Source organism: Aethalodelphis obliquidens, unplaced genomic scaffold (assembly GCF_003676395.1).
Source record: "Aethalodelphis obliquidens isolate GAN/ISIS:26980383/991018 unplaced genomic scaffold, ASM367639v1 scaffold25, whole genome shotgun sequence".
Lineage (NCBI taxonomy): Eukaryota > Metazoa > Chordata > Mammalia > Artiodactyla > Delphinidae > Aethalodelphis > Aethalodelphis obliquidens.
Genome location: NW_020837969.1, coordinates 34420237 through 34440224, shown reverse-complemented (window position 1 = coordinate 34440224; position 19988 = coordinate 34420237). Strand labels below are relative to the sequence as shown.

The window sequence follows — 19988 nt, the reverse complement described above, 5'->3', positions numbered from 1 at the left end:
ACTGTTGTGGCCTCTCCCGTTGCAGAGCACAGGCTCCGGACGCGCAGACTCAGCGGCCATGGCTCACGGGCCCAGCCGCTCCGCGGCATGTGAGATTTTCCCGGACCGGGGCACGAACCCGTGTCCCATGCATCGGCAGGCGGACTCTCAACCACTGTGCCACCAGGGAAGCCCGAATCTGCTTCTTTTTTCACTACTTTGTTGTCTTTTTTAGATACAGCATACAGTGTTTGGATTTGTCTTTCTCTGTCTGACTTTATTCACTTTAACGTAACGCTCTCCAAGTCTGTTCATGTTGCTGCAAACGGCAAAATTTCATTCTTTTTTATGGCTCAGTAGTATTCCATCGTATTCTTTATCCATTCATCTGCTGGTGGACACTTAAGGTGCTTCCATAACTTGGCCATTGTAAATAATGCTGCTATGAATGGTGAGGTACATGTATCTTTTCAAATTAGTGTTTTTGTTTTTTTTTAAATATGTGCTAAGGAGTGGATGTGCTGGGTCATATGGTAGTTCTAATTTTAGTTTTTTGAGAAACCTCTCTACTGTTTTCCACAGTGGCTACACCAATTTACATTTCAACTAACAGTGTACAAAGGGTTCCCTTTTCTCCACACACTTGCCAACGTTTGTTATTTGTGTTCTTTTTGATGACAGCCATTCTGACAGGTGTGAGGTGTTATCTCATTGTAGTTTGATTTGCATTTCCCTGATGATTAGTGATATCGAGCATCTTTTCATGTGCCTACTGGCCATCTGCATGTCCTCTTTGGAAAAATGTCTATTCAGGTCTTCCACCCTTTTTTAATCAAATTGTTAGTTTTTTTGATGTTGAGTTGTATGAACTGTTTATATGTGTTGGGTATTAACCCCTTATTGATAATATCATTTGGAAATATTTTCTCCCATTCAGTATACTGCCTTTTTGTTTTCTCAATGGTTTCCCTTGCTATGAAAAAGTTTTAAAGTTTAAAGGTCCCATTTGTTTATTTTTGCTTTTATTTCCTTTACTTTAGGAGACAGATCCAAAAACATATTGTTACAATTTATGTCAAAGAGTGTTCTGCCTAGGTTTTCCTCTAGGAGTTTTATAGTATCCAGTCTTACATTGAGGTCTTTAATCCATTTTGAGTTTATTTTTGTATATGGTGTTAGAGAATGTTCTACTTTCATTCTTTTGCATGTAGCTATACAGTTTTCCCAGCACCACTTATTGAAGAGACTGTCTTTTCTCCACTGTATAATCTTTCCTCCTTTGTCATAGATTAATTGACCATAGGTGTGTGGGTTTATTTCTGGGCTCTCTAATCTGTTCCACTGATCTATGTATCTGTTTTTGCACCAGTACCATACTGTTTCGATTACTGTAGCTTTGTTGTATAGTCTGAAGTCAGGGAATGTGATTCCCCCAGTTCTCTTCTTCTTTCTCAAGATTGTTTTGGCTATGCAGGGTCTTTCGTGTTTCCATATAAATTTTAAAATTATTTCTTCTAGTTCTGTGAAAAAAAATGCTATTATTATTTTGACAGGGATTGCACTGAATCCGTAGATTGCCTCAGGTAGCATGGCCATTTTAACAATATTGATTAAAAAAGAAAATTACAGGCCAATATCACTGATGAACATAGGTGCAAAAATCCTCAACAAAATACTAGCAAACCAGATCCAATAATATATTAAAAAGATCACATACCATGATCAAGTGGGACTTATCCCAGGGATGCAAGGATTTTTCAATTATTCACAAATCAATCAATGTGATACACCACATTAACAAACTGAAGAATAAAAACCATATGATCATCACAATAGATGCAGAAAAAGCTTCTGATGAAATTCAACATCCATTTATGATAAAAACTCTCCAGAAAATGGGCATAGAGGGAACAAACCTCAACATACTAAAGGCCATGCCATATATGACAAACCCACAGCTAACATCATACTCAAAGGTGAAAAGCTGAAAGCATTTCCTCTAAGATCAGGAAAAAGACAAAGATGCCCACTCTTGCCACTTTTATTCAACACAGTCCTAGCCACAGCAATCAGACAAGAAAAAGAAATAAAAGGAATCCAAATTGTAAAGGAAGAAAACTGTCACTGTCTGCAGATGACATGATACTATACATAGAAAATCCTAAAGATGCCACCAGAAAACTACTAGAGCTCATCAATGAATTTGGTAAAGTTGCAGGATACAAAATCAATATACAGAAACCTGTTGCATTTCTATACACTAACAGCAAAAGATCAGAAAGAGAAATTAAGGAAATAATCCCATTTACCATTGCATCAAAAAGAATAAAATACCTAGGAATAAACCTTCCTAAGGAGGCAAAGACTCCTTTGCCTCCGAAGACTCTAAGACACTAATGAAAGAAACTGAAGATGACACAAACAGATGGAAAAATATACCATGTTCTTGAATTGGAATATGTAACAATTTAATTCACTATTATTATTCCACTAGTGGAATGAATCATGTGAATTCCACTAAGCCAGGCACACTGATTTACACTATTTCAATTTAATTACTACTCCCCCTTACCCCACACCCCCTAAACCCCCAACACACACACTTCACCATTAACTACAAACCTAAGAGAGTGAAAAAACTTTTGGTCTCCCTTAAGAGACTGCAACTAATTTCAGAGTTAATAAATTCCCAAGTAAGAAAGATGGAAGCAAACAATTTCTAAAAAAAAAATTAAATTTCTGAAAAATACTCTGAAGTCAAACATATAATCATAAGCAATAGCCTGAAAGGGGGACATGTCATTGACTTACCCAAGCAAGATTATTTACCTTGCTTTATTCTTAAAGCTACCTGTGTATTTAAGCTGATTTAGGAGAAGGTATGTTTTAAAATACTCTGCAAAATGTATTCAGTTTTGTTTTTTAGTTATATTAAAATCATTTTGAAAGACTTGGGCGTTTTCTTGTTTGTCCTCTCTATAATTAAGATGATGTAAAAACTCCTAAATTCGATTATTTGCCTTATTTTTCTTCTAATTCTTGTTGGCACCTACTGAATTCAACTGCTGCTCAAGGAAAAAAAAATATAAACCTAACCATGACCAGGACAAAAATATTAAGGAGACCATTGTCTGAGTATCAAATGGTAGGGGGCAATAAGGAAGCTCGGATAGAAAACATGGGTTTCATGTTTCATTGCCAAAAATATTCAGTCTGGAGCTCTTCAAAATGATATTATTGTGCAGCCAATAACTGACTGACTTTTCACCCAGTGTGCTCCTATGCCACTTTTCACTGGCTCCTTTTCTCTTATTTCCTATTGTTTCTTCTCTTCTTTCATGTAAATATATTATGAAATGGCTACTTCCCCTCTAGACATGTAAATAACTGGTAGTCACCCCCAAAGTTCTGAAGTCTCTTCCAACATGTAATGTACCATTTCTAACCAAAGTTAGAAATGAAAAGCAAACTGGACTAAAGATTCAAATGTAGCTTTTCTGTTAAAATCAAGAATAGAGGTTAATAGGAAACTCAGAAGAAAAAAACTTGGGAAACAGAAAGGCAAAGAAGCAAGGTGCTACACTTGGAGCATGAGATAGAGGATGATCAAGAAAATTTTTAAAGATTATTCTACAAAGCGCTTCAGAAACATGCATATGATTACATGTCAACACTCTCACTAGTTCTTAGAATCTGCCCCTGATGAGACTGGGTGGAAGAGATCCTCAGGATAACACAGTCAAGAATCTATAAAAACTGACGGGCAAGACCGTTAAACCGATGAGCCTTCTAACCAAGGGCCCTCTATTTGGAGAACGCACAGAGCAGGGAGACATACAGCAACACTTCTTCCCCAGGGATTTGAAGTCACTTCAAATAATTCACATCCCCATTAATATCCCAGGATTTTCTTGGGATCTTTAAGAGGACCAGAACTTATTTGCTTCCTCAAAGGTTCTTCATGATCTCAGGACCAGTTTAATTCCAAACTCTCCTTAGTCTCTCCGCTGTTGCAGCATCCAATACCCAAACCAAACCTAAGGTATAAAAATGTTCCAAGAGGGATAAGGTGCAAGAGAAAGGCACTGTTGCTAACAAGGTAAAAAGGCAGAAAACATAGGGTTAACCAAGGTTCATTGTCAGGTGCCTACAGAATGTCAAGACAGACTTCACTGAATAATGCCTCCCGTGAAGGATTTCAATGGCCATTCTTTGGAACCAACAAGTCTTTAGAAAGAAAGGAAGCCATAAATGACGAGGATTAAAAATCTTACCACAAAAGGAGGCAATGCTCAAGGTCAAGGTCACAAATGCTTCCTGTTAAAGACCAAGATGATGTGTGTGTTTAGGCTGAAAAGGGATGGGGGACAGAGGTCTTGTCTACTGACGCTAATCCCACTCAACCCTAGGACATGTAAAACACCTTGGGTCCAAATACTCACAGGAAGGGGTGGAGTCCTTGTCCAGTCCACTTTGAGATAGGTAAAGAATAAAGTAATATTAAAAATAAAAACTTATAATACCTAACACATGCTAGGTCTCTAAAGAGTTTATATATTATTAACTCATTCAATTATTAAAACAACTAGATGAGGTGGGTGCTAATAAAACCACCCGTTTCATAGATGAGGAAATCAAGAGACAAAGTTTAAGTGAATTTGCTCACAATCACTAGGCTAATCAGAGAGAGGAGCTGGGACTGGAATCCAGTCGTACAGTTCCCAAGACCATAGTCATAATCCTCAAGCTTTCATGTCTCTCAGGAAGTTCAGCCTCCAACCCAGAGCTGGCCCACATTTCACATTCTCATCCTCTTCTATTTATGTCCTGAAGATTTTTATTAGAGTTTTAGGGATGTCCTATTAAATCTATCAGAACTTTTTCCACCTCATCCCCAATGATGCCTGAAGGCAAACCACATCCAAGCATTGGGATGGGGAGGCCCTGTGGAGCCATAAAACACGCCAGATGGTTTGGCATAGTTTGGTCTTGATTTGGTGAGGAAATAGTCAGGGGTGCTTATGAGAAAGAAAGAAAGAACATTAATGTCTATGGAGAGGAAACGGGGGGGGGGGAGATGAAGTGGAATATTAACCTAAATAAAAATCAAAATAAGTCTCCTACTAAAACTGTACCTATTTTTCAAATGAAGACCCATCTCAAACATCACATCCTCCCAGCCAGTTTCAAGTTTAAAGAACCTAAATAATATTCTATCACTGGCTGTCTTTTGGTACCCAACTTTTTCCATTTTATGCCATAGATATCTATAACTTATGCTCTAAGCAACCTGTCGGGGGAGAACTCTTATTTGCACAAAGCACTCATATACTCATGTATCTGTTTTAGGTCATTTGAGTGAAAAGGGAAACAGCAGTGGAATTGTAAATTGTAAAAAGGGCTCAATATACCATTATCTATCCTTTTCATGTACCTTAAGGCAAATTTAAAGCAAAATATTAACTCAAGTCTCTGAATTTGAAGGCTTGAAACAAGTTCCTCATTGTGCATACCTTTAAGTACGTTAAGGTCTATTTTTCTGTAACCATTTCCATTGACAACAGCAGAATTCAGTTTATATTTTTATTTTAATATGGAATAACTGTCCATGTTAAGGGAGAAAGGACCCTCCATCGTTTTCAGTAGTTTATGATCTCTGAGGACAGGGGCCCATTTGGTTCTGACACGTTCTCCAAGTCCACACCTGAACACACAGTGGACCTTCAATAAATATTCCTGACTACGCAACCACACTGAACAGATGTAAGTTGAAATGTTACTTCCGGTCCAAAGAAATCTGAACAACAGACATAAATCCAAATGCTACTTTTGATCAAAAGAAATCTAAAAGTAATAAGGTCAATATGTAGCAATAACCATTTATTGGTTTGATCCATGTAACTTTAAATATCTTACGTCATAAATTAAACTGCATGTAGGACATGCCTGTAACTTTTTAAGTTGGGGAGGGGGTGGCAGAAGACAGAAAGGGGTTAGTCAGAACCTGTAAGATGATACCAAACATGTTTGTGTTTATCTGTACGTATGTATCTGTCTGTGTGGCATGTGTATAATATTGTCCCCCTAAATGCCAATTAATATTCCACCCAATAATTTATCTCAACAAGGAATGAAGAGTTAGCTATTGAAAGAGAGAGAGAGAGAGAGTTCTGGTGGGAGGGGAGGAGAGAAAGAAAGATATGAAAGAGAGAAAGAGAAAACAAAGGAGAAAGGAAAAGACAGAAGTAAAGAGAAACAGAGAGGAAGAAAGAGGGAGGCAGAAAGGGAGGGAAAGGGAGAAGGAGCAGGGAAGAGGGCTGGCCACACAGAAGAGTGAAATGAAACCAACGGTTTGAAGAAACTGCAATAAAATCCAGATTCCTACTGAAATGGAAAACTCTCCTCTTGGATGGGTGAGTGGCTGGGGTTTGTTATAAAAAGGAATCAATATTTTACTTGACAATTTCCATGCTAAATGCCACTGTCATTTTCAGTGTCACTTCACTGTCATCTTCCCACACAGTAAATAAAGAACAGTATAACACATATTTTTCCCTGAGATTTGTAAACATGATCTCAAACTGTACAACTGTGACAAATCAGCCAGCAAATTCTTCGCTCACTAAATCAAAGAACATGTTTACCCCAAGGAGAATGGTAGCCACTGCACTGTACATTAACTACATTTGGTTCAGAAAGCTCCATCAAACATGCTCTAAATCTGCCCACTATGTACCCACAGTCACAAACGTTACCATAAGCCTACCACTAAAGTCTAAGAGCTTCATTGTAAAAATTATACCTGTCAATTTTCATTGCTGACATAACTTGATAAAAGCCTCACAAATCCTCTCCTAGAAAGACTGTTATTTTCCATGCTAGTACCACTAGACTGAAAAAAGACCTGTTAACATGTGTCTACTGTATAACTTCCATGGATGCACAGAACATATTTATTAAGTCTCAATCCAACACCTTTTACTTCCCATTCCCATTTGGAATTGTAGCTTCAGAAACGGCAGCATTTATTCTATAAAGAAAAGGCTTAAAAAATACCTTCCTTATATAGTAAGCTGAAGATACATTTCTTCCTGCTTTTTTCATAATATAATTTTTTAATGAGCTGCAATTAAAGCCAGTAAGACTTGGAATCTCATAATGCCATTTTTACACCTTCTTTCATTTTTCAAAGTATATATGTCTTTCCAAATCTGGCAGAACTTGATTCTACATATTATGTAGTTTAAAAGTCACAAAAAAACATAATAAAGGACTTATCCTTCAGCTGGTACATTTCCATATTATACCATGATTCAAATGTGCTGCCCTTCTTAGCAAATTCAGTCAAAATAACTGAATCCAAAAGAAATATACATGTGTATAAAGTTTTTAAAAAGAAAGTTAGAATCAAACAGAAATCTGTAAAAATCACATTCTCAACACACACATCTTATCCTGAACTTCTAAAATATTCACATCCATTATCAATCACTTGATCAAATGCACATCTCATTTATACTGCTGCAGGATGCTATGAATTCCAAAGTTGATGTTTCTGTCTCCTAGAAAACAATCTGACTAGAGGGAAAACGATGCTAATTGTTACCAATAATAAAGCTGAGTGCAAATAATTCAGGAAATCTACAATTACTCAGATTTAATTTAATCTCTTTCCAGAGATGACCTGAGTGGATTTCTGACTAGGAACTGAAGAGTCAGAACTCCTTCCTTTAGTGTCTGCAAATGCTTTTTGTTTCCATAAGGAATATACCTTTGTGATCTTTCTCAAGTTCTGACAGTCAAGTAAATCAAAAAATGCCCACTATTTGTATCAGCAATTATTCCAAATCTACTTATTATCTCAGTATTATCAATTACAATGTGGACTTTTAGGAATTATTAATCAAAGGGTACTCTGCAGTCTGACGCATCAAGGACAATGCCCAACAGAAACATCACCAATAAAACTAAAAGAAAAAAACAAAATACTTAAGTGATCTTAGTCTATTTTAGATTAAAAGGTAAGTAGAAAATATAAGCATATTTTAAAAACCAGTATTTAAGGGTAGGGGATTAAGAGGTACAAACTACTAAGCATAAAAAAAATGTTATAAGAATATATGGTACAGCAAAGGAAATATAGTCAATATTTTATAATAACTTTAAATGAAGTATAATCTATAAAAATATTGAATCATTATGTTGTATACCTGAAACTAATATAATATTGTAAATCACCTATACTTCAATATATGAATAAATAAATAAATAAATACCAGTATTTCAATGCTTACTTTCAGTAGATCCTTGGAGAAATCACCACCCTCATCTACCCCTTGGAGGTTTGCAATGAACTCTTGGCAGGTCATCTTCTTTCCAATATTCTGGAATAGAGGCAAATAATACATCATGATGGCATATGTGGAATTAAGATTATTTCTTGAAAATGTGATAAAGCAAAGCAAGACTGATTTGGTTTTTCAAAACCAAACACACACACCCCAATATATGCATATATATACATACAAGTTTATATGCATATGAAAAAACAGATGGCTTATTATGCTTTTAAAACTGTCATTAAATATGAATAGCAAAATTACGTTAAAGCTTTATTTTAGCCTAAGATAAAATCTGAAAAATCTATGCTACTTTTATAAAAATAATATATAATGTAGTTTTTAAAGGAAAAACATGAATAAAATGACATTTCTGAACTGAACTCTGATAGCTATTTATTTGCTTCTTTATTTGTATTTCCTACCTATTGCCAAGAACAATGAAGGACCTGAGATTTTAGCCTACTACTTCAAGCTAACAAGTTAGTCTATCACAACCTGCTGAATGCAGTCAGAAGCAGGACCACAGGAATTTATCACAACAGAAGTGGACAGAATCCCAGTGTTTTCTTGCTCCAGTTCCCTGAGTCCCAATTTTCACAGAGCAACTTAAGTGGGGCCAGCTGACACCTGCACACACAGCAGAAACCCTGAGATTTGGGAACATGAATCCCTGCAGTGGGGCAGTAACCATACCTATCCCTTTGCTCTAAAGTGAGAAACCAGCTCTTATCTTCCAAGGTCATATGCAAATCTAACCATTGCTCTGGGAATCACTAAGTCTTCCAATACTGCTCACTATAGGAATTACACTGAAAAAACAAACCAGATCAAAGGCAACCAAACTTCAGTTCACAAAATATAAGAAAAGCAAGAGACCCATGGAGGACTGTCTACAAACACATTTCCAATCTGACTTAAGGATAATAAGTTTAACCAAAGAAAACCTCATTAATAAACAAAAATTTAAAAATCTGAACTGTAAAAAGAGAAAAGATACAAGTGTGCTGACTGAGAAAACTAATAAAATTGCTAGGACAGAGAATTGCCTCCAATGTCAGCTCCAATCAACTAGTATAAGTTGCCAGTTGTAAAGTATTCTGAGGTTGAATATGGGCACCAACAGAAACCCATCATGCGTGCAGGAGAGGGATGTATTGATAGAACACAAGTGCACAGGCAGGGAGTTTCTGGTAAATGTGGTCAAGTGGGGTGGTCAAGTTCACTTGAACACAAAGTTCACCAACATAGTAACATCCCTGCACACAATACACGTATGAATAAAAGGCATGCTCTGCAAGCCTATTTTATGCATAAAAGAATAAGAATAGGGTAGAACAGTACTCTTCAAGTTGGTGGAGAATATTTCTGGAGACAAAGACTTTAAAAGGAATGCAAAACCATAGATAGTTTTAAGGGAGTATTTATACAGAACTTAAAAAATACAAATCTGCCTGAGAACAGATTCACCTGTGTGTCTTAAAAGTAATCGCTTCCCAGAGAGTCCTTCAAGATGGTGGAGGAGTTAAGACATGGAGATCACCTTCTTCCCCACAAATACATCAGAAATACATCTACGTGTGGAACAACTCCTACAGAACGCCTACTGAATGCTGGAAGAAGACCTCAGACTTCCCAAAAGGCAAGAAAATTACCACGTACCTGGGAAGGGCAAAAGAAAAAAGAAAAAACAGAGACAAAAGAATAGGGATGGGACCTGCCCCTCTGGGAGGAAGCTGTGAAGGAGGAAATGTTTCCACACACTAGGAAGCCCCTTCGCAGGTGGAGACAGGGGTTGGGTGGGGAGGGGGAAGCTTCAGAGCCACGGAGGAGAGCGCAGCCACAGGGGTGCAGAGGGCAAAGCGGAGAGATTCCCGCACAGAGGATCGGTGCCGACCGGCACTCACCAGCGCTAGAGGCTTCTCTGCTCACCCACCAGCCAGGACAGATGGGGGCTGGGAGCTGAGGCTCAGGCTTCAGAGTCAGACCCCAGGGAGAGGACTGGGGCTGGCTGCGTGAACACAGCCTGAAGGGGGCTACTGCACCACAGCTAGTGGGGAGGGAGTCCAGGAAAAATTCTGGATCTGCCTAAGAGGCAAGAGATCATTGTTTTGGGGTGCGCGAGGAAAGGGGATTCAGAGCACCCCCTAAACGAACTCCAGAGATGGGCATGAGCCGTGGCTATCAGCGCGGACACTAGAGACAGGCAAGAAACGCTAAGGCTGCTGCTGCAGCCACCAAGAAGCCTGTACGCAAGCACAAGTCACTATCCACACCTCTCCTCCTGGGAGCCTGTACAGCCCGCCACTGCCATGATCCCGTGATGCAGGGACAACTTCCCCAGGAGAACACACAGCGTGCCTGAGGCTGGTGCAACGTCACGCTGGCCTCTGCCGCCACAGGCTCACCCCACATTCCATACCTCTCCCTCCCGCTGGCCTAAGTGAGTCAGAGCCCCCAAATCAGCTGCTCCTTTAACCCTGCCCTGTCTAAGCAAATAAGAGATGCCCTCAGGCAACCTACACAAAGAGGCAGGGCTAAATCCAAAGCTGAACCCCAGGAGCTGTGCGAACAAAGAAGAGGAAGGGAAATCTCTCCCAGCAGCCTCAGGAGCAGAGGATTCAATCTCCACAGTCAACTTGATATACCCTGCATCTGTGGAATACCTGAATAAACAACGAATCATCCCAAATTAAGGGGGGTGGACTTTGGGAGCAACTGTAGACTTGGGGTTTGCTTTCTACATCTAATTTGTTTCTGGTTTGTTTACCTTTGTTTAGTATTTAGACTTTATTATCATTGGTACATTTGTTTATTCATTTAGTTACTCTCTTGCTTTTTTATATATATAGATATATTTTTTTTCCTTTTTCTCTTTTTCTGAGTGTGTATGTGTATGCTTTTTTGTGTGATTTTTGTCTATATAACATTGCTTTTACCATTTGTCCTATGGATCTGTCGGTCAGTTTTTTTTATTATGCTTTTTTTTGTTTTTCTTAGTATAGCTTTTAGAGCTTGTTATCATTGGTGGATTTGTTTTTTGGTTTGGTTGCTCTTTCTTTTTTATTATTTTTAATTTTTTAATAATTTTTTAATTTTAATAACTATTTTTTTCCTTCCTTCCTTCCTTCCTTCTTTCCTTCCTTCCTTCCTTCCTTCTTTCCTTCTTTCCTTCTTTCCTTCTCTCTCTCTCTCTCTCTCTCTCTCTCTCTCTCTCTCTCTCTCTCTTCTTCTGAGCCGTGCAGCTGACAGGGTCTTGGTGCTCCAGGCACGTGTCAGGCCTGTGCCTCTGAAGTGGGAGAGCTGACTTCGCTAAGACCCAGCTGCACTCAACGACCAACAAGCTACAGTGCTGGACACCCTTTGCCAAAAAACTAACAAGATGGAACACAACCCCACCCATTAGCAGAGAGGCTGCCTAAAATCATAGTAAGGTCACAGACACCCCAAAACACACCGCTGGATGCAGTCCTGCCTACCAGAAGGACAAGATCCAACCTCATCCACCAGAAAACAGGCACCAGTGCCCTCCACCAGGAAGGCTACACAACCCACTGAACCAACCTTAGCCACTGGGAGCAGACACCAAAAACAACGGGAACTATGAACCTGTAGCCTGCGAAAAGGAGACGCCAAACGCAGTAAGGTAAGCAAAATAGGAAGAGAAACACACAGCAGATGATAGAGCAAGGTTAAAAACCCACTAGACCAAACAAATGAAGAGAAAACAGGCAGTCTACCTGAAAAAGAATTCAGAATAATGATAGTAAAGATGATCCAAAATCTTGGAAATACAATGGAGGAAATACAAGAAAAGTTTAACAAGGACCTAGAAGAACTAAACAGCAAACAAACAATGATGAACAACACAATAAATGAAATTAAAAATTCTCTAGAAGGAATCAATAGCAGAATAACTGAGGTAGAAAAATGGATAAGTGACCTGGAAGATAAAATAGTGGAAATAACTACCACAGAGCATAATAAAGAAAAAAGAATGAAAAGAATTGAGTACAGGCTCAGAGACCTCTGGGACAATATTAAATGCACCAACATTCGAATTATAGGGGTCCCAGAAAAAGAAGACAAAAAGAAAGGGACTGAGAAAATACTGGGAGAGATTATAGTTGAAAACTTCCCTAATATGGAAAAGGAAATACTCAATCAAGTCCAGGAAGTACAGAGAGTCCCATACAGGATAAATCTAAGGAGAAACAACCCAAGACAGATATTAATCAAACTATCAAAAATTAAATACGAAGAAAAAATATTAAAAGTAGCAAGGGAAAAATAACAAATAACATACAAGGGAATCCCCATAAGGTTAACAGCTGATCTTTCAGCATAAACTCTGCAAGCCAGAAGGGAGTGGCAGGACATATTTAAAGCAATGAAAGGGGAAAATGTACAACCAAGATTACTCTACCCAGCAAGATTCGACAGAGAAATTAAAACATTTACAGACAAGCAAAAGCTAAGAGAATTCAGCACAACCAAACCAGCTTTACAACAAATGCTATAGGGACTTCTCTAGGCAGGAAACACAAGAGAATGAAAAAACCTACAATAACAACCCCCCCCCCCAAATTAAGAAAATGGTAATAGGAACATACACACTGATAACTCCCTTAAATGTAAATGGATTAAATTCTCCAACCAAAAGACATAGACTGGCGGAATGGATATAAAAACAAGACCCATATATATGCTGTCTACAAGAGACCCACTTCAGACCTAAGGAAACATACAGACTGAAAGTGAGGGGATGGAAAAAGATATTCCATGCAAATGGAAATCAAAAGAAAGTTGGAGTACCAATTCCCATATCAGACAAAATAGACTTTAAAAAAAAGACTATTACAGGACACAAAAAAGGACACTACATAATGATCAAGGGATCAATCCAAGAAGATATAACAATTGTAAATATTTATGCACCCAACACAGGAGCACCTTATTGAAATTGACAGTAACACAACCATAGTAGGGGACTTTAACACTCCACTTTCACCAATGGACAGGTCATCCAAAATGAAAATAAATAAGGAAACACAAGTTTTAAATGATAGATTAAACAAGATGGACTTAATTGATATTTATAGGACATTCCATCCAAAAACAACAGAATACACTTTCTTTTCAAGTGTTCATGGAACATTCTCCAGGATAGATCATAACTTGGGTCACAAATCAAGTCTTGGTAAATTTAAGAAAATTCAAATCTTATCAAGTATCTTTTCCGATTGAATGCTATGTGACTAGATATTAATTACAGGAAAAAATCTGTAAAAAATACAAACACATGGAGGCTAAACAATACACTACTAAATAACCAAGAGAGCACAGAAGAAATCAAAGAGGAAATCAAAAAATATCTAGAAACAAATGACAATGAAAACACGATGACCCAAAAACTATGGAATACAGCAAAAGCAGTTCTAAGAGGGAAGTTTATAGCAATACAATCCTACCTCAGGAAACAACAATCATCTCAAATGAACAACCTAACCTTAACATCTAAAGCAATTAGAGAAAAAAAAACCCCAACGTTAGCAGAAGGAAAGAACTCATAAAGGTCAGATCAGAAATAAATGAAAAAGAAATGAAGGAAACAATAGCAAAGAACAATGAAACAAAAAGCTGGTTCTTTGAGAAGATAAACAAAATTGATAAACCATTAGCCAGACTCATCAAGAAAAGAAGGGAGAAGACTCAAATCAGTAGAATTAGACATAAAAAGGAGAAGTAACAACTGACACTGTAGAAATACAAAGGATCATGAGAGATTACAAGCAACTATATGCCAGTAAAATAGATAACCTGGAAGAAATGGACAAATTCTTAGAAGGGCACAACCTTCCGGAACTGAACCAGGAAGAAATAGAAAATGTGAACAGACCAATCACAAGCACTGAAATTGAGACTGTGATTAAAAATCTTCCAAAAAACAAAAGCCCAGGACCAGATGGCTTCACAGGCAAATTCTATCAAACATTTAGAGGAGAGCTAACACCTATCCTTCTCAAACTCTTTCAAAATATAGCAGAGGGAGGAACACTCCCAAACTTATCCTATGGGGCCACCATCACCCTGATACCAAAACTAGACAAAGATGTCACAAAGAAAGAAAACTAAAGGTCAGTATCACTGATGAACATAGATGCAAAAATTCTCAACAAAATACTAGCAAACAGAATCCAACTGCACATTAAAAAGATCGTACAACATGATCAAGTGGAGTTTATTCCAGGAATGCAAGGATTCTTCAGTATACGCAAATCAATCAATGTGATAAACCATATTAACAAATTGAAGAATAAAAACCATATGATCATCTCAAAAGATGCAGAAAAAGCTTTCAACAAAATTCAACACCCATTTATGATAAAAACTCTCCAGAAAGTAGGCATAGAGGGAAGTTATCTCAACATAATAAAGGCCATATATGACAAGCCCACAGCCAACATCGTTCTCAATAGTGAAAAACTGAAATCATTTCCTCTAAGATCAGGAACAAGACAAGGCTGGCCACTCTCACCACTATTATTCAATATAGTTTTGGAAATTTTAGCCATAGCAATCAGAGAAGAAAAAGAATTAAAAGGAATCCAAATCTGAAAAGAGGAAACAAAGCTGTCATTGTTTGCAGATGACATAACACTATACATAGAGAATCCTAAAGATGCCACCAGAAAACTACTAGAGCTAATCAAAGAATTTGGTAAAGTAGCAGGATACAAAATTAATGCACAGAAATGCCTTGCATTCTAATACACTAACAATGAAAAATCTGAATGAAAAATTAAGGAACACTCCCATTTACCACTGCAACAAAGAGTATAGAATACCTAGAAATAAACCTACATAAAAAGCCAAAAGACCTGTATGCACAAAACTATAAGATACTGATGAAAGAAATTAAAGATGATACAAACAGATGGAGAGATATACCATGTTCTTGGATTGGAAGAATCAACATTGTGAAAATGACTATACTACCCAAAGCAATCTACAGATTCAATGCAATCCCTATCAAACTACCAATGGCATTTTTTACAGAACAAGAACAAAAACTTTCACAGTTTATATGAAAACACAAAAGACCCTGAATAGCCAAAGCAATCTTGAGAAAGACAAACAGAGCTGGAGGAATCAGGCTCCCAGACTTCAGACCACACTACAAAGCTACAGTAATCAACACAGTATAGTACTGGCACAAAAACAGAGACATAGATCAATGGAACAGGATAGAAAGCCCAGAGATAATCCCACGCACATATGCTCACCTTATTTTTGATAAAGGAGGCAAGAATATACAATAGAGAAAAGACAGCCTCTTCAATAAGTGCTGCTGGGAAAATGGACAGTTACATGTAAAAGAATGAAATTAGAATACTCCCTAACACCATACACAGAAATAAACTCGAAGTGGATTAGGAGCTAAATGTAAGGCCAGAAGCTATAAAACTCTTAGAGGAAAACATAGGCAGAAGCCTCTATGACATAAATCACAGCAAGATCCTTTTTGACCCACCTCCTAGGGAAATGGAAATAAAAACAAAAATAAACAAATGGGACCTAATGAAAGTCAAAGCTTTTGTACAGCAAATGAAAACATAAACAAGACAAAAAGACAACCCTCAGAATGGGAGAAAATTTTTGCAAATGAAGCAACTGACAAAGGATTACTCTCCAAAGTTTACAAGCAGCTCATGCAGCTCAATACCAGAAAAACAAACAACCCAATCCAAAAATGGGCAGAAGACCTAAATAGACATTTCTCCAAAGAAGACATACAGATTGCCAACAAACACATGAAAGGATGCTCAACATCACTAATCATTAGAAAAATGCAAATCAAAACTATGATGAGGTATCACCTTATACCAGTTAGAATGGCCATCATCAAAATATCTAGAAACAATAAATGCTGGAGATGGTGTGGAGAAAAGGTAACCCTCTTGCACTGTTGGTGGGAATGTAAACTGATACAACCACTGTGGAGAACATTATGGAGGTTCCTTTAAAAACTAAAAATAGAACTACCATATGACCCAGCAATCCCACTACTGGGCATATACCCTGAGAAAACCATAATTCAAAAAAGGCATGTACCATAATGTTCATTGCAGCACTATTTACAATAGCCAGGATATGGAAGCAATGTAAGTGTCCATCGACAGATGAATGGATAAAGAAAATGTGGCACATATATACAATGGAATACTACTCAGCCATAAAAAGAAATGAAATTGAGTTATTTGTAGTGAGGTGGATGAACTTAGAGTCTGTCATACAGAGTGAAGTAAGTCAGAAAGAGAAAAACAAATGCCATATGCTAACAAATATATATGGAATCTAAAATACAAAAACAAAAAAAGGTTCTCTAGAACCTAGGGGCAGGACAGGAATAAAAATGCAGATGTAGAGAATGGACTTGAGGACATGGGGAGGGGGAAGGGTAAGCTGGGACGAAGCGAGAGAGTGGCATGGACATATATACACTACCAAATGTAAAATAGATAGCTAGTGGGAAGCAGCCGCATAGCACAGGGCGATCAGCTTGGTGCTTTGCGAGCACCTAGAGGGGTGGGATAGGGAAGGTGGGAGGGAGACGCAAAGGGGAGGAGATATGGGGTATCTTTGTTATAAAGCAGAAACTAATACACCATTGTAAAGCAATTAAACTCCAAAAAAGATGTTAAAAAAAAAAAAAGTAATCACTTCCCACTTCTCCTTTCACAACTGCCCTTCTGCCTTACAACATGGAACAATCTGTCCAACATGTGCTAGCTAATTAATTATAGTGAACGTGCTAAATAACTTTTGTTAAAAACTTCGCCTCTTCCATCAGCAAAGAGGGCATATAGTCACACTTACATGAAAGACCGGATGAATGTTTTAACAATGATAACTAGCTTTGCCAATTAAATGTATTTGGTAGATAATTCCTATAATTTGAATAAATTGCATCTGCAGTCCTAAGTTTTGATGAAAATTTAAAGCACAGAAAGGAACTTTAATGGAAAATACACTATACTGAAATAGACAACACAATAGAAAATAACATTATATTGAAAAAGAAAATGTCTTGAAAAAGCAATGTCTCAATTTTCCCAATCCTTATCTAGTATATCAGATCAAACAACGTGCCCCAAGGTAAAATGTAACAAGTATAATCAATAGTCATTTTGATATGACTTGCAATGCTTTTTTGGGATATGTTTCAAGGATTTAAGAAAATGAATGAATAATGACCAGGTAAAAAATTATTTTCCACGTCAGGTGATTCCAGTTCTTTGCTTTTAAAAAAATTAAAAGAGGACGTAATTTAATCATCAGTTAAGAACAAAAGTGTTTTTAAATATATAATTTGGTGAATTCAAATACTTGTAACATTATCTGCTTTTAATCAATTTTGCATTGCTAATAATGATAAAAATTTCTTTTAGAATGATTTATATTTAAACACCTGAAGTCTTTTAGTCATAAGAAATTGAAACTTTCATTTCAACTTACATAATTTTTGTTAAAATAAGTATCAAATAAAACAATATCAATAAAAGACTGAAATATAAAAACATAAAAATAAAACTATGGAAAAGTGGGCAAGGAGCAAAAAAGAGGGTTTTTTTAATATGATGGAGTGTCAACTTACTATAACTTTTAAAAAAATACCAGCTTTATTAAAATATAATTCATATAACATTCACCCTTTTGAGCTATATAATTTAATAATTCTTCGTATACTGATAAAGTTGTATGACCATCACCACTACCTAAATTCAGAACATGTTCTTCACCCCAAAAAGCTGCCTCATATCCATTAGTAGTCACTCCCCAAATCTCTCTTCCCATCACCACTACCCATCTCCTGGCAACCACTGACAAACTTTTTATTTACTAAACCCTATGGAGTTGCCTATGCAGAACATTTCACATAAATGGAATCATACAAAATGTGGTCTTTCATGACTGGCTTCTTTCATTTAGCATAACGTTTTCAAGGTTCACCCATACTGTAGCATTAATCAGTATTTAACTTTTTAAATTGCCAAATAATATTCCATTGTATAAATATACTAAATTTTGTTTATCCATTCAGAAGTTGGTAGATACTTGGACTGTTTCCAAATTTTGGTTATTATAATGTAGCTAAAAATATTTGTGCACAAGTTTTTGTGTGGACATGTTTTCATTCCTCTATGTGTATAACTCAGGAGTGGGATTGCTGGGTCATATGGTAACTCTATGTTTAATCATTTGAGAAACTGATGGCACCAGTTTACAGTCCCACTAGAAGTGTATGAGAGTTTCAATTTCTCTACATCCTTACTAACACTTACCTGCTCTTTTTATCTTAGGCAACCTAGTGGGTGTGAACTGGTATCTTCTGGTTCTGATTTGCATTTCCCTAATGACTAATGATGTTCAGCATCCATTCATGCACTTATTGGCCATTTGTATATATTCTTTGGAGAAATGCATATTTATATCCTTTGCCCTTTTCTTATTACTTGTGTTTTATTGTTGAGTTGTAAGTGTCCTTTGTATATTCTGGATACAAGCTCATTATCATATACACACTTCACAAATACTGTCTCTTATTATGAGAGTTGTCTTTTCACTTGATGGTGTTCTTTGAAGCAGAGAAAATTTTTAACTAGATGATATTCAATTTATCTATTTTTTCTTTTGTTGCTTGTGCTTTTGGTGTCAAATGTCAAATACAACATGGAGCCCAGCCGCTCCATGGCATGTGGGATCTTCCCAGACTGGGGCACGAACCCGTGTCCCCTGCATTGGCAGGTGGACTCTCAACCACTGCGCCACCAGGGAAGCCCTTGCGTTAATTTTTGTACAAGGTAGGAAAGACAAATCCAACCTCATTCTTTTGCATGTGCTATACGGTTGTCCCAGCACCATATGTATTCTTTCTCCACTGAATGGCCTTGGCATCCTTGTCAAAAATTAGAAGACTGTAAATATAAGGGTTTACTTCTGAACTCATAATTCTATTGCACTGATCTAGATGTTTGGTTTGATGCCAGTATAATACTCTCTTGATTCTTGTACATTTGTAGTAAGTTATTTACACCTCTGCATTCTTTTTGATATGGTTAAGAAAACCACATGAACAATTAAGCACCTTAATGATTTTTACATGCAGAGTTCAGTAGGGTTATGTATATTCACACTGCTGTGAAACAGATTTCCAGAACTCCTTCATCTGGCAAATCTTAAACTCTATACTCATTTAAAAAACAACTCACCAAGCTTCCCTGGTGGCGCAGTGATTGAGAGTCCGCCTGCCAATGCAGGGGACACGGGTTCATGCCCCGGTCCGGGAAGATCCCACATGCCGTGGAGCAGCTGGGCCCGTGAGCCATGGCCGCTGAGCCTGCGCGTCCGGAGCCTGTGCTCCGCAACGGGAGAGGCTACGACAGTGAGAGGCCCGCGTACCACAAAAAATTAAAAAATTTAAAAAATAACTCACCTTTTCTCTCTCCCCCAGGCTTCTGGTAACCATCATTCTACTTTCTGTTCTAATGAATCTGAATATTTAGGTAACTCATGAAAGTGAAATCATAGTGTTCTCAAAGTTTATCCATGTTGTAGCATACATCATAAGTTCTTCCTTTTTTAAGGCTGAATATTTCACTGTACGTA

At 37.3% G+C, this 19988-nt stretch overlaps 1 protein-coding gene across 3 annotated transcripts in view; it reads right to left on the bottom strand.

The window, feature by feature from the left end:
* The window catches only part of PSD3 (pleckstrin and Sec7 domain containing 3), a 565935-nt gene that overhangs the window by 257721 nt on the left and 288226 nt on the right, over positions 1 to 19988 (bottom strand). For all 3 annotated transcript variants that reach the window (XM_027122996.1, XM_027122997.1, XM_027122998.1), the window contains one exon: positions 8274 to 8363. In XM_027122996.1, coding sequence (XP_026978797.1) covers positions 8274 to 8363 — 90 coding nt within the window. The remainder of the gene's footprint in view (positions 1 to 8273; positions 8364 to 19988) is intronic.